At 40.0% G+C, this 14,966-nt stretch overlaps 2 protein-coding genes across 2 annotated transcripts in view; one reads left to right on the top strand and one right to left on the bottom strand.

Moving 5' to 3' along the window:
- Window positions 1–10,498, top strand: part of MFSD4B (major facilitator superfamily domain containing 4B) — a 102,532-nt gene extending 92,034 nt beyond the window's left edge. Inside the window, exon 6 of the transcript XR_007773892.1 lies at window positions 10,429–10,498. The gene's annotated coding sequence lies outside the window, so the exon portion shown is untranslated. The remainder of the gene's footprint in view (window positions 1–10,428) is intronic.
- REV3L (REV3 like, DNA directed polymerase zeta catalytic subunit) overlaps window positions 1–14,966 on the bottom strand; it is a 239,894-nt gene that overhangs the window by 64,390 nt on the left and 160,538 nt on the right. The window contains exons 13-16 of the mRNA XM_050949377.1: window positions 9,068–13,268; window positions 6,704–7,677; window positions 6,000–6,082; window positions 4,352–4,477 (exon numbers count right to left, since the gene is read on the bottom strand). Coding sequence (XP_050805334.1) covers window positions 4,352–4,477; window positions 6,000–6,082; window positions 6,704–7,677; window positions 9,068–13,268 — 5,384 coding nt within the window. The remainder of the gene's footprint in view (window positions 1–4,351; window positions 4,478–5,999; window positions 6,083–6,703; window positions 7,678–9,067; window positions 13,269–14,966) is intronic.

Below are 14,966 nucleotides of genomic sequence, written 5' to 3'. Positions count from 1 at the left end.
TACAGTATCACTCTATCAACAGATTCAGAAAAAAGTACACTTGGAATATTTTCTTCAAAACCAAAAACTTAATTTGTAAAAGTGAAAGCTAAAATTAAGCTGAAACTGACTGTGGTTCTACCAGTCATCGGGACAGTGCACTATACTGCTCAGGGTTCCTGCTACTTCCTGAGTCCTACCTCATGCCATCAGTCAACGAACTGAAAGTACTGGGCTTTTTCAGTAAGAAAGTTAAACAAATCAAAATGGACTGCTGATTTTTTTGGTAATACTTTTTCTGCAGTACTAAGTATCTTGCCCTTCTGGTTATGATCCTTCTAAATTTGAAAAACAAAACAGTTCTGGCTTTCTGAGTAACAAAAATTTAAATATCTAGTTTAGCCTAAATAGATAATTAGAGTAATTTAGCATCCACCAAATGTATTTTATGCACCGTTTGATAAGTTTCAAAAGATATTCCCATCAAAATAAGACTCCATGATCTGAAGGTGCAAATAACTGAATATTTGATTTTTTTGTTCTTCTTTAGAGCTCAATATAGGTGTTAAAGAGAACAAAACCCAGAAGATAATAGGGAGTTTAGAAACTCTGTTGGTGAAGATCTTGGTGACAAGACTGAATATTTTCCAAAAGTTTCCACAGAATTTATCAGTGTTGTTGGCAGATTTCTAGTGGCTCAGAATCATCAGGAGAAGTTATACAGTAAAAGCTCTTTTATCTGGCACTTCACCAGCCGGCAAGCTCTATAAATCGGCATTTCTGATCTTCATTGAAAGTCTGGTTTATAATGTAGTTAGTGTGGGGCCGGTAGGGGCATGGGAGGGGCTGTGGGGCATGCTCTGGGAGGGAGTTTGGGTCCGGGAGGGGGCTTGTGGCAGGAGTTTGGGGCACAGGAGGGGTTCGGGGTACCGGATTGGGGGTGTGTGTCACACAAACCTCTAGGGGCTCCTCGCAAGTGGCTCCTCGTCCCTGCTGTTGCTGGTGGAGGCACAGCCAGGCAGCTCTGCAAGCACGCTGCCTCCGTCCTGTCTCAGAGGGCTGACTCTGCAGCTCCCTGCTCATTGGCTGGGAACTGAGGCCAATGAGACTGCAGGGGTTGGTGCCTGCAGATGGACACAGAGTGCCTGCTTGCAGAGCTGCTTGGCCGGGCCTCCACCAAGAGCAGCAGGGACGGGGAACCGCCAGAGGTGAGTGCCCCCTCATCCGGCACCTCAAGCCCCCTGCCAGACCCCTGCCCTAAGCCTCCTCCCAGACCCAAACTCCCTTCCAGAGTGCGTGCTCTGCAGCCCCTCCCCATGATCAGTGAAAGTGAATACAAGCAGCTTATGTCTGATGCAATGGGGGGAGCAATGAAGGAATGTAGAGAGGGATGATATGGTCAAAGTGACAAGCTAGGAAAATGATCTTTGCATCAGAATTCTGAATGAATATGAGCAGAGCAAGTCTGCATTTGTCAAGGCCAGATAGTAGGATGCTGCAGTAATCAAGATGCAAGACAAGAGCCTGGATGAGAGTTTTACTTGTGGATAGATAGGAAAGGTTATAACTTAGAGATGTTATGCAGAAAGAACTGACAGGATTTAGACATAGCCAGAATGTAAGGACCTAGAGAGAGGTCTAAATTGAAGATTATGCCCAGGTTACAGGCCTGAGTGACAGGCAGGATGGTGGTATGGTCCACAGTAATCAAGAAAAGAGCTAGTGGGACAACTTGGCAGGGAAGATAAAGAGGCTTTGTTTTATCCATGTTGATCTTGAACTGATGGCTGCACATCCATGAGGAAATGTGACACAGAGCGAGATTTTAGTTTGGACAGGAGACAGATCTGGAGTAGAGAGGTAGATCTGTGAGCCATCAACATACAGCCAGTAGTTGAAGTTGTGTTTAGAGAAGAGATTACTATGAGATACTGTGGCAAAGGAGAAGAGAAGGGGACCAAAGACAGAGCCCAGTAGAATCCCCACCGAAAAGTTGGAGGGTGAATGAGGAGGCTACTCTGAAGGACACACTGAAGGAGTAATTACATTTCAGCCTAAGTGATCATTCAAAAGCATTTTGGCCCAAATTCACAGTCACACTTAAGCACTTTAACTTCATGACGACTACTCACTTGCTTAAAGTAAAGTACAGTAACTCCTCACTTAAAAGTCGTCCCGGTTAACTTTGTTACGTTGCTGATTAATTAGGGAACATGCTCGTTTAAAGTTGTGCAATGCCCCCTTCTAACGGCGTTTGCCGCTGGCTTTGTGCACCGCTTGCAGGAAGAGCAGCCTGTTGCATCTAGCTGGTGGGGGGTGGTACCCTGGGTGGATCAGCAGCCCCCTTATCAACTTCCTGCTCCCCTAAGTTCCCTGTGCTGCAGCCACCCAACAGGCTATCAATCAGCAGTTCAGCTGTCCCTCCTCCCACTGCCATGTGCTGCTCCTGCCCCCGGTCTTGGAGTTTCTCCCAGTGACTCCCTTGCTGTGCAGGGCGGGGAAGAGAGGGAGCTAATGTCAGGGTGTCCCTCTCCCCCTTGCTCCTGCACCCCACTTACCCCTTCTCCCTATAGAGCAGGGAGGGGACACGGACAGAGAGAGCCTGGGATAGCAGCTGCTGTCTCAACTTCCTGATCCACTTAAAAAGACAATGCACTTAAGAGTGGGTCAGCTTACTTAAAGGGGCAGTGTGCATCTCTCTCTCTCTCACACACACATACAAGGTGTGTGTCTGTCTCTGTTTGCTATGCTGTCTCCACTCCCTCCTGTTCATGCTGCCTTGTGTGAGAGACTACATTAAACAACGTGTTAACCCTTGAGGGCTCAGCCAAGTGCTAGTTCATCATTTAGCAGCAAGGCATTCCTAGGAAATATCCCACCCTTTTCCACCCTCTAACTTCACCACTTCAACCAAACTTCACAATCATCATAGCTGTGAACAGTATTAAATTGTTTGTTTAAAACATATGCTATATGAATATCTATATAATATGTAGCTTTTTGTCTGGTGAAAAAAATTTCCCTGGAACCTAACCCCCACTATTTACATTAATTCTTATGGGGAAATTGGATTCGCTTAACATCATTTCACTTAAAGTCGCATTTTTCAGGAACATAACTACAACATTAAGCGAGGAGTTACTGTATGAAAGGGTGATGGAACCGGGGATGGGGGTTGGTGGCAGGCAGCACCCCTGCAGAAGAAATATTGTGTAAGCTGATCCAAGTTTTTGGACCCACATGTCACACTCCTATACATTCTGGGAAGCAATGTTCCCTGTAAACTGCACGCACGCAAAGGGGGCAGAAGCAAGAGCAGGAAGTGGAAGGGCTAGAGTGGCTGCTGCAGGGCCTGGGATCAGGCTGGGAAGCAGGTAGGAACTGAGGTGATTGGGTCAGGGCTGAGAGCAGCTACCCACAGCAGCTGGCGAGAGACACATGAACAACTAGAACCCTGCACCACTCTGAGTCTTGAGCTGTTCCTCTTCACCCTGTTCACACAAGTCTCCCCATGCACAGCATGCACCCCACTCCCACTCCTTTGTCTCCACCCCCTGCCTCCATTCAAAGTAAGCTTCTGACACCTCTGTATGTATGTGCTTACATGTTATGCTGAATAGGAATCTTTACCCTTTCCTCCTCAGTAAGGGCAATATCAGAAATAAAAATTCAACAGAGGAGTGTGACCTAGTAGTTAACAGAAAGGATTGAGAGTCAGGCTATGGATATTGTATTCCTGGTTCTGCAACTGCCATCCTTTGTGAACTTGGACTAGCCATAACAGGGAGACAGTTAACTTAAAAAAAAAAAAAAAAAAAAAAAAAGTCTGATATTTTTTCCCTGTTGTCATAAGTAACACCTAAGATTACTGTAACTGATAGATTAAACTTGCCTTTACTCTCTTTTGAGTTTGTTTACTTTGTACATTTGACAGCACTTTGTATATTTTCTGTTAGTCTTTCATAAAGCAATAGATAAGAGGAAAAACAGTTTAAAAAACATTAAAAATACCCAAATTAGTTATGGTTTGGGGTTTATGCAGTATCTAAAACTACTTTTAACTCATTAGATTTCAAGTTAATAGGAGCCCTTTAAACATATATAGTTTATTTTCCTCTACAAGGAAATGGGAATAATACTTACTTTGCCAAAAAAGGTGTTCTGACACTTAATTCAATACTGTTAAAAGGAAAGAACTTTAGAGAGCCTCAGACAGAAGTTACTATAGAAGATTTATTAAAAATTAGAAATACCAAACCCTGATTAACAAGGACAGAATTCAACAATATTTCTCCCTTCAAACTCCTCCTTCCTTAAATAAAATTATAAAGCATGAATAAAGTTATGAATCTTTGGTGTTGCAGCAAGTTACCTCATGTAAAGCCTTTGCTTCCTGCAGGTTTTGCACACTGACTTTAAAACCGTAAGAGTTGTTTAAAGATGGTCCTTCAATCTGAGAAGTTTCTTTCTTTGGGGCATTGAGAGCAGCAAACTGATTCTATTGAAAGAAATATATGCAGCAAAAAGATGAAAATCTATAGATTAATATATTTATGTTTCATTCTGGAGGTTACTGTTTTCCTATTTAGCAACCTAAAGTTAAAAGCTCCTCTACAACAATTATGAGGAAACTTTCACTTAGCCCTTGTCTACACAACGAGTTAGGGTACGTCTACACAGCAAAAAACAAAACAAAACAAATCCCCACAGCCTGAGTCAACAGGGATAAAGATAACTGTAGATGTTTGGGCTAGGGCTGGAGCCCACGTAATAAGACCCCCAGTACGGTCTCAGTACCAGGGTTCCAGACTGAGCCCAAATGTCTACATGGCTATTATTAGCCCCGTAGCGCACACCCAGCCAGCGGACCTGAACTCTGAGACTCGCTGACAGTTATTATTTTGCTGGTGAGACATACCCTTAGTGTGTGACAAGCCAGGATGTGAATCTACAGTGCAACATCTTGCCACGCACTAACTCGTCATGTAGACAAGACCTACCTTCTTGTGTCAAATTTCCAATAGGAAACCAAACCAACTGTTGTATCATCTTCCCTTTTTGGTCTAATTTTAATTAAATCTTATAATGTAACAAGAATTTAAAAAAAGGGGCAAGTGCCTCTTCAATTTCAACTTTCAGAAGGTTTCAAAGCCATGAAAAGGGGATTTTGGTCAACACGTTGTACTTATAAACTGAGCAATGTAGTAGTCACTTTTGCATAGGGTTGATCAAACCTGTATAATAGATTCATCTAGAAGCATCTATTTACATACTGCAAAAGCAGCAAAGAGTCCTGTGGCACCTTACAAACTAACAGACGTATTGAAGCATGAGCTTTCGTGGGTGAATACCCATTTCGTCAAGTGGGTATTCACCCCACGAAAGCTCATGCTCCAATACGTGTGTTAGTCTGTAAGATGCCACAGAACTCTTTGCTGCTTTTACAGATCCAGACTAACACGGGGCTATCCCTCTGATACTATTTACATAATGTATAATTCCATCTCTTGGTTGTGTGTTTGTTTATATATACACATGCATTTATTCTCACTATTGTATATTGACACTAAAATGTTAAAATTGAAACAACAAATGAAAGTTTGTAATGATCAATTTTTTACAAAAAAATCATAACAATATGAAGATAGATAGAGACATCTTAGGATTTGATGTGATTGAACAACACATTTATCACTTTGCTCTCATTATTCCTTTTGTATTTGTATCCTTATAATTCTTCTTTAGTTACCATCATTACTCTGTCTATTGCGTATGTTTATTACGCACGCACACACACAGATAATAATTTCCCAGATCACAACAGCAAAAAAAAAGCAAAAGTCCATGAAAAATAGACAATTTATCACAGACTCTACAAATTCTAAAAATTGGAAAGGTCAAAATATAAGTACAAGTGAGATAAAGGTACTTGATATATCGACTATTTTTGCTTCTGAACTTGAAAGCACACTTAAATGTAATTTAATAAACATGAATCTTTGTTTCCAATTCTAATTTACCTTCACTTGTGTTGTTAAAAGTACTCTTCGAAGAGTGTCAGAGTTACTTCCTCTTCTATGATTCAATTTCTGCATCTTTGGTTCTGTAAAAACATGGAACAAATGCAAATGTCATTTAGTTTCCCCCAAACATTCTCAGAAAACTGAACTACCTGCCAGGAAACAGAAAATTCTTCTATCTAATATAATGTGCACAAATTGATCGCCTCCAGTCCAAAGAATAGCTTTGATAGGCTAGTGTGTTTTACAGACTATATCGCACTGTATAATAAGACAAAAACACATGGTTATCTTGGACAGTCTTAAAATTTAAGATATTTAATATTTATATTCTAATTTCAAAGTATGTATGTGTTTGAAACATACCAGCGACTTAAGCAAAAAACTCAAAAATACTCTACATTTAATTTCAATTAAGTTGTTCATGTTTTAACTATCACTTTAGAATATCCTAACAACAGTACCACAGTTTTTAAGGTGTTCTGACACTCAAATCTTAATTCATAATTGAATAATTACTTTCACTGGAAAAACACATGTGAAATAGATCCCTTTCAAAAATAAAAACATGTTTAACTTGCCCTTCCTGTAGAGAGCTGGTTATTTTTCAATTATTTCCAAGTATATTAATCTCTTTTCCTATTATTTGCAGGAAATGTTTTTGTACCTCTTTTTGTTGTACCTGGCTTAATTAATAAATTTACCTGTTGATAAAGGAGTAAAATCAAGTGCTTCAGCTATTCTTTCTTGACATTTTCTCTGTACAATGGGTGTGCTATGTAGGCAAACTGATTCAGAATTTCCAGCACCTTCTCTGACCAGAAGTGGAGATATGCTGAAGGATGCCCGACCTTCATCTTTGACATGTTTCTGTACATTCTCACTGTGGGCTGTGTCATTTTCTTCCACAGGAGATGAAATTATGTTCTGATTCTGCCAGTCTGCATCTTCTAAACTAGATGGTTTGGAATCTGGGGATGCTGCTTGTTGCCAAGGAGGAAGCACTGGTGAATCTGGTGAACTATAATTGACATAATAATCATCATCCTCTTCTTCTTTATCAAGTTCTATTGCTGAAGGAGCAAGCAGCAATGTCCTGCTTTCAGGTGGAGTTTTACTGGGTTCTATGGTATTTGTAGAAATCTGTACAGTATTAATATATTTATCACAAGTTTCCTTGGTCTGTGTTGGTGTACGATCTGCCTGTGAAACAGGAGCATCTTTTGTAGGCACAATAGGCATGCTGTCTTGCAGGCTAGGTAAACTGAAATTCTTAGCTGCTTTTACCACTTCAGTAGGCTGATCTATAGGCAATGCTATGGATCTGAAATTCTCTGTTGCTTTCTCAATGTCAACAGGCTGAGCCTTAGGCAATTTCTTGATATGCTCATACTCTTCTTTGGCATGAAGCCACATCTGAACCTGTTGGCGACTCGGTGCGCATTTACATGGCATGACGACTATTTTTTTATCTTCACTAGTTTTATGGCTATTAATTTCTCCTTTTCCAGCAATGGAATGACAATTACGTGGCGGTGAACCTGGTCTAGGACTTTGTGTCATGGCGGAAAACGCAGTCTTCCAGAGGCGTAGTCCTTCCAATGAGAAATCTCCCTCAAACTCAGGCAGATCATTTGGAAGTCTAGTTTCTACTGTGAGAAGCCGTCCTCCAATCTCTCTGTAAAGAGAATATTTTAAACAATTATTCTGCCCTAAATTGGAAATCTACTGAGAGTAATTCCTTTCTTTCTTTCTTTCTCTTTCTTTCTTTCTAGTGGAGGGACGGGAGTTTCTGAATCACTCTTGGTGCCCCAAGGATCGCTTCCAAATGTTAGCTGCTTTACCTTTTATCTTCCATACTACATATCCTATGACAATCATCAACTTTTCAAAAGAGTGGCGTAGTTCTATCCAGCCTCTCTCAAACACACTCCTGAATCAGCAAGAGAAATCACTAAAGGAAATAACTTTTCCCTCAGAGACAGAGCATGCCACCTCCACACAGCTCTCAACTCCTATTAGTTCAAGCATGTGGGAACAAACCAGAGTCTCTAACATCATGGAGAGTAGTTCAGTACAGTATTTTAAACTACTGGAAAAGCCATTTTTCACACCAAAACAAAATTAAATTTTAACTGTTGGTAATAATATATTTGCAAAGACAGTAGCTTGGTGTTTTGAGGTACAAAATATTAAAACATGATGAAGTTCCAGGAAGGAAGCAGAAATCCCATTTGGTTAAAGAATCACAGCTGAAGGACCACTAAGCTTTCTGATCCTGATGTAAAATGCCAATGAATTTCTGGAAGAAGCAGCTGTTAGTACATTTAGTACAGAATTAGTAAAGGTAACACATGTACAGCTTCAGCATTGTGAGGAAGCATCCCTTAGTACACTGTGAACATACAACCAGTTTCACTACTTGCATACATCATAGCACAGTCAACAATTGTAGGTATGGGATATCTATGCACTTATCAGAATTACAGGCAGTCCTCAAGATGAAAACCAGGAAGAGTCCTGATAGCTGTAATCTCTAGAGCAGGAATGGACAACAGGTGGACTGCGGGCCAAATATGGACCACAAGATACTTTTGAATTGACTACAAACTCTTTATTTACTTATTATCATTATTGCTATTGTGGTGTGAAAAATGTTTCTCTGGAGTCTGGACCTTGACTATACCTTGACCAAGAAATTTGGACCTTACAAAAATAATTGACTATCCCTGTTCTACAGCAAGTCACATGGGCAGATGTCTTCCTTCACCAAAGGAGAAGGTACCAGCTCATTCCTCCTTTGATCATCAAAATTGGGACAGCAAAATTGTCATGTGGCATTAAAGCGGATAATGGAAAGGGAAGGATAATTATTTTATTTAATTACAGAGTTAAAACAAAAGCCTTGGAATTTATGTTTATCACTCCAAATCTTTTACATCTGAGAGTGAAAAATTCCTATATATAGCTAAAATTAGCTTTAGGTATACAAGTAATTAGATTTAACATAATTACAAATATACATACATATAGAAATGCCTTATAATAAAAGTGTACAGACAAATTACCTTGGCTTTTCTGGTGCATCAGACGGATTGCTGCAAAATGGTTCTTGGTAAATTGTTTCCGCAAGGTCATGATCTAGCAAAGTTGCCATGATTTCTTCACGACTTGGTGGGGACATGAGAGGTTTAAGAATGTGAGCAGTACGAGGCGTAAAACTTCCATTCTTTGACTGTGAGGGAGAACTGGTTGATCTAGGTGAACTATCTGGAGTTGGAGTTAATCCTTCATTGTTTCTTGAAACATACAACTCTAAATCCTCAGAAGCTGCATCCATGAGCTCACCATCCGGAGAAGACAATACAGAAGTAAAAGAGGTATTAATTGAACCAAGTGGCTGACATGGTTCAAAAGTGGTTTCTTTTCTAGTGCAGCTTTGAATGAAGTCTGAACAGCTTGACTGTGGAAGGCTAAGAAATACTTCTTTATTTACTGGATTTCTATTCAACTTGAATTTCTCATTTACATAGTCCCCGGCCTGTTGCGTACAGAAAATATCTACTGATGAGCTAGTTCGAGATGCTGAAGGATGAACATTGTTTCTCCACTGACCATGGCGATGGTTCTCATTGTTATCCATAGAGGTTTTCTCAAATAGTTCAGGACTTAGAGCACCAGATGTTATCCATGTACTTGGGTCTGAAGAGTGATGTTTTTCTTCCTCAGATTTTTGGCTATTATGACTGAAAAGTTCATTTTCTGCTGTTTGTCCAGGAAAAAGATCCTGAACTGCATCACTCAAAAACTTCTGTGGCAGACTTTGATCTGCTGGGACAAACTGACTTGCAGAGTACAAACTACAAAATCCTGTCTGCCCTATGGTATTAATATCAAAATTGTAATTATGGTCTGGTGACAGGCTGTCTTCAAGTGAGTAACAGCTTTCAAAGCCTGGGTCTGAAAAAAAGATGGGGCTGTCATCAGATATAAAATGGTCAATCTGATTAGTGTTATGCTGGTTTGATGAAGCCACTTTTAAAGGTTTGGGTGTTTTTTCTTTAGGTTTTGTATTTCTGGGAGTGCGAGACTTTCTTGGTGATGTGACTGACTGTGATCTTTTACTTGCTTTATGCTGTTCAGGAGAGCAAGAAATACTTTTGTTTATCTGAGGTGAAACTGATAACGGCTCTTGCAAAATACCTGCATGTTGTGCTTTTTGTTGTCTCTTTTGTAGTAACTCTTTTAGAACAGCTAATCCAGACTGTCCTTCACTGAATGCTGATGGGGTCATTACAGTCCTGTTTTCACACTGGGAGATGGTTTTTGTTTGCGAGATGGTTTCTGACAAAGATCGATGTTTTATTCTTTCAGGTTTAAAATGAGACATATCAAAAATAAATCCTCTCTGTTTTTGCTCCCATCTTAGCTGTTTCACTGGACTCCTTAAAGAAGTTACAAAACAGTTCTTAGGCAACTGAAGAGATCCATGGCCTTCCTCAGATGATTTAAGTATAGAAGAATAAGGATCAGCATGTTTTGATGCTTCTGGTAAGCACACAATCTGCTGCTGATTACTGTCTTTACAATGCAAAAAATTAGTGGTATGTAACTGATCTGTCTTCATTGTATCTAGAAAGCTATGAGTTTCATTTAATTTTCCAACTGATGACAAGTATCTATTCTGTGAATTTATAATCTCTTCTGTCTTTTTAGCTGTTTTATCTTTAGAGATACACACATTATGTGTTACCTGAGATGAATAGTTAGATGGGTCAAATATATTATTTTGAATCAAACTAGATTCCTTCATTCGAAACACAGCATTTTGACTCTTAGACCTTTGGGAGTTTATTTTTGTTATTTCCCTTCCAGGTATCAGAGGAGCAGAAATGACAGATGAATGAAGATTTTCTCTTGGAGTAGACAAACCTTGTAAATCCACAGACTTATCAGTTTCCAGCAATGGATGAAAATAGCAAGATGAATTTCCTTGTACGTCAGCTGTTGAGGGGAGCTGTGTTGATGGTAGATGTCCTGTTGAACAGCCAGTCAGAGGAACATCTTTCTGAGTAAGAAATGGTTGTGAGCTGCCAAAGTTATGAGTAATTTCAGGCAGATCTTGATGTTTCAGCACAAATTTAACTTCTGCAGCAGAACAAATATTTCCTTTTTCATCTTTAACTGTCATATGTTTTCTTGATATTTTTTCAGCTATTTTTTGTCTCGGTTTTGTCCTAGGTTTCTTCTTTCCATCATTTGCTGTTTTATTAGTCTGATTAATCTTATTCCTTTTCTTAGTAGCTACAGTAGCAAATTTCTTTTTACATTTCTTAACCTGAGTTTTTGCTCGACTGTTTTTTCCTACAATGGAATTAACAGTCTTGCTGATGTACATGTTAGGACCCTTAATAAGTAAAGCTTCTTTGTCTAGTCCATTTATAATTTCTTCTGCTTTTGGATCAGTGGGAGACCAGCAGCGAGGGGGAGATGCATTTACTGGACTTATGCTTCTCTCAGCGAGAAAACCTAATTTAGACATAACGTCACTATAATGATAGTCACAGTCTTCAGCTTCAGCATTATAAGATGGTGAAGGGGGAGAAAGGATTGCATGAGTTCTTTTTCTGAAAGATAAAGTTCTTTTAATATTTTTACTACTTGCTTTTTGTGGGTTTCCAACTTTTTTCTTAGCTGACTTATGTTTTGCTTTCCTTCTGTGGCTTTTCTTTGGTGTTAATGGATAAATAGGATATTTGGTTGCAGGGGAGTCAGGAACGTTTGGCCAAAAGTCCTTTAAAGGTGCAAGCTTTTTATATAGGTTCATCTTTTCTTCTGTAAGTATCACTTGTTCCTCACTAGAGTCTATTTTTCCTATTTTAACAAGCATATTTTTTCTGCCTCTAAATCTATTAATGATAATGTATTTGATAATAACAGGTGGCAGTTTTTTAGAGAGTTTTCTACGTTTTCGGGATTTCTGAGACCCATCCAAACTTTCAACACTTTCTATGGGCTGAGGTAGGCTAATTTTTGAGTTGTGCATGAAAAAACTTGATTCATTGTCTTCAGTCTCATAATTTACTTTTCGTTTAGTTCGGAGTGTATATTTATTCCCACATAATCCAAATGACTGCTCTGTTTCCAGGGATCCATCTCTAAATTGGCAGTCAATACAATTAGCATTATATGTAGGCATTTTGTTTTCAAAAGCACCATGAGGAACTTGAACCAAATCGCTAGGTAATGCGCTGTCCTTGCCAGGAATGATACTGCAAGCATCATCTTGTGTATTGCAGCTTTCCTTTGTGGATGCAATATCACTGACACCTGCAGGCTCCTGATGATTGCCAAGACCCAGTTTCTTTTTATTCAGCTTTAACCTGGATTGTCTGTTGCCCTGCTGTAATTTATACGTCACAGGAGCTAATTTTTGTGGCCGGCTGAGACAATTAGAAAGAACCACACTGGGAAAAAACATATAATGTGCTGCTTGTTGACTGAGGCTTGGTTTTTCTGTCTTATGCTCCTGAAATTCTTCAAACCTAATTTTAAGTTTATTAAGGCTACCTTCTTCATCAGTGCTTCTTTCAACACAATGCCCCGCAGTTCGATTCCCTCCTGAGCAAGACACCAGTTCACAACTTTCTGTTACCGTTGAAGGGAAAAAGCTATTTATACCTGTGCTGCTGGATTTTTCATTTGCTTCAGAGGGTATTTTATTTTTGGAGAGGCTTAACTCTGAAAAACTGAATGAGTTTTTACTCAACACACTATCACTAATGTGGCAGCTCATATGCATAAAAGAGGCATCATCCTTTTCTACCTTTCTGATGCTGGTGTACTTCCTACTTGGTATCTGTCTGCTCACCGATGAAATATCTTCTTCATAGTCAAAAATATTATTTTCACATGAAGAAACTGGAAGAATATCCTTATTACTTTCTTTGTGAGAGTTTTCAGAATGGGCGCTATTGCTGAATGATGTTGGACATTTTGCAGCGTAAGTGCTTTCTTTTGTGAAAGAATGGACTGAAAGATCAGGTCTTACTTCAGTGTTTGGTTGTGAAAGCTCTTCTACTAAATCTTCGTTGTTCAAAACATGGGAAGAAAGGGCACTTGTGTGTTTACACTGAAAAGTAATCTTAGCAGAAGATGGGGGTTCAAGCGTAGTAGCATCTTTGTGAAACATCGAGGTCTTTACGGACATTTTACTTGCTGCAATTATGGAGGAGTGAGTTCGAGAACTTTCATTATTCAAAGGATTGTCTGGAATGGAAGAAAAGCAATTATTTTTACTTTTCTCACCCCATTTCAAAATATTCCCCCATCTTAAGATATTAACCGTTTAAAGATACCTCTATGAAGGGAACTCCCATAAAAAATCCAAATAATATTTTATTTATGGCAAGTTTGTTATGACAATGATTACGGCTACATTTTAGGCACGGGTATTTTTAGGTAAAAGTAGTGGACAGGTCATAGGCAGTAAACAAAAATTCACAGCCTGTGACCTGTCAATGACTTGTACTATAAACCCTGATTAAATCTTGGGTGCTTTGGGGCAGAGGGCAGCCCAGGGGCACTGCGGGTGCTCGGGGTGGAGGTTTGGCGGGGCTGGTAGGCTCCTAGGTGTAGGGGTGGCCAGGGGGCTCCATGTGCTGCCCCCGCCCCGAGTGCTGGCTCCATAGCTCCAACTTACTGGGAGTCACAGCCAATGAGAACTGCGGAGGCGGCGCCTGCGGATGGAGGCAGCGTGCAGAGCCACTTGGCCATGCCTACACATAGGAGCCAAGGGACATGTCACCACTTCAAGGGAGCCTCCCAAGGTAAGTGCTGCCCAGAGCCCTCACCCTCTCCTGCACCCCAAACCCCTGCCCCAGCCCTCTCCCACACCCAAACTCCTGCTGCTGCTGTGGGGGAAGGGGCACGGTGGCCCAAGACTGCCCCAGCAGTGGCTGGTGCAGCTGGCCCAGGGGCTACACAAGCTGTTCAGGCAGCTCCTGGGCCAGCCTCACTGGTCATTGCAGAAATCACGGAGGTCCCGGAAAGTCACAGAATCCATGATTTCCACGACCTCCAGGACAGACTCGCAGACTTAACTATGATACATATGAGTTGTCATACCAGATCAGATCATTTAAACAATAAGTTCAGTAGCCATTCTGCCAGTTGTTCCTAAATACTATACGTATACACACATCCCAAATTTTCAAACCAGTGACAGAATTTAGGCTTCTAAATCCACCTATAGATACCTAAACGCAAGTGGCCTGATTTTCAGGAATGCTGACCTACCAATGCCAATGATGTCAAGGAAGCTGTACATGCTCACTACCTTTGAAAATCAGGCTTCTTATTAGGATTACTAAATTTAGCACTAGAGACTTAATTTCAGATTTTGAGATTTAGCTATAGTCATTTGCTTTGCTCCTGTTTCAACTTGCATTATTTATTGTTCTATCTCCATGCATTTCCATAAATCATGGAAACCCAATGAAGGATTTGTTTGGTTATTATTCAGATAAAAGGATAACAATAGGGTAGCATTCAAGAGAAGAATGCCCAGATAGCTCATCTGCTGAATAATTGAAGAGTTTGCCAAAGGGTCATTATTTACTGTTAAATACATGGTATACAACCTCTCTCTCACCTGAGATCGTACACTATTACTTTCAAATTTGCAATGCAATGAGGCACTGTCACAACATATTATCACCACCCTTCATGGATTATTTTAAAATATATTTCTAAAATGCAAAACCATTCCAGAAAGTATATTTTTAAAGAATGTTTAAAAATCAAATTGTTGCCTTACTGAGCACATGCAAACTGCATTAATTGTATAGAAATTTGTGCACATGCATAGGAGGGCAACATTTGCACCCAAGGGAGGTAATTAATAAGAATTTCATGCTAACCAGCTAGATTTCAGACTAAGAAATACGGTGTTGTAGAATTTGAATT

The sequence above is a fragment of the Gopherus flavomarginatus genome, chromosome 4, assembly GCF_025201925.1.
Source record: "Gopherus flavomarginatus isolate rGopFla2 chromosome 4, rGopFla2.mat.asm, whole genome shotgun sequence".
In the NCBI taxonomy this organism is placed as follows: Eukaryota; Metazoa; Chordata; order Testudines; family Testudinidae; genus Gopherus; species Gopherus flavomarginatus.
The sequence above is the reverse complement of the archived record's forward strand: the minus strand, read 5'-3'. Positions and strand labels throughout refer to the sequence as shown.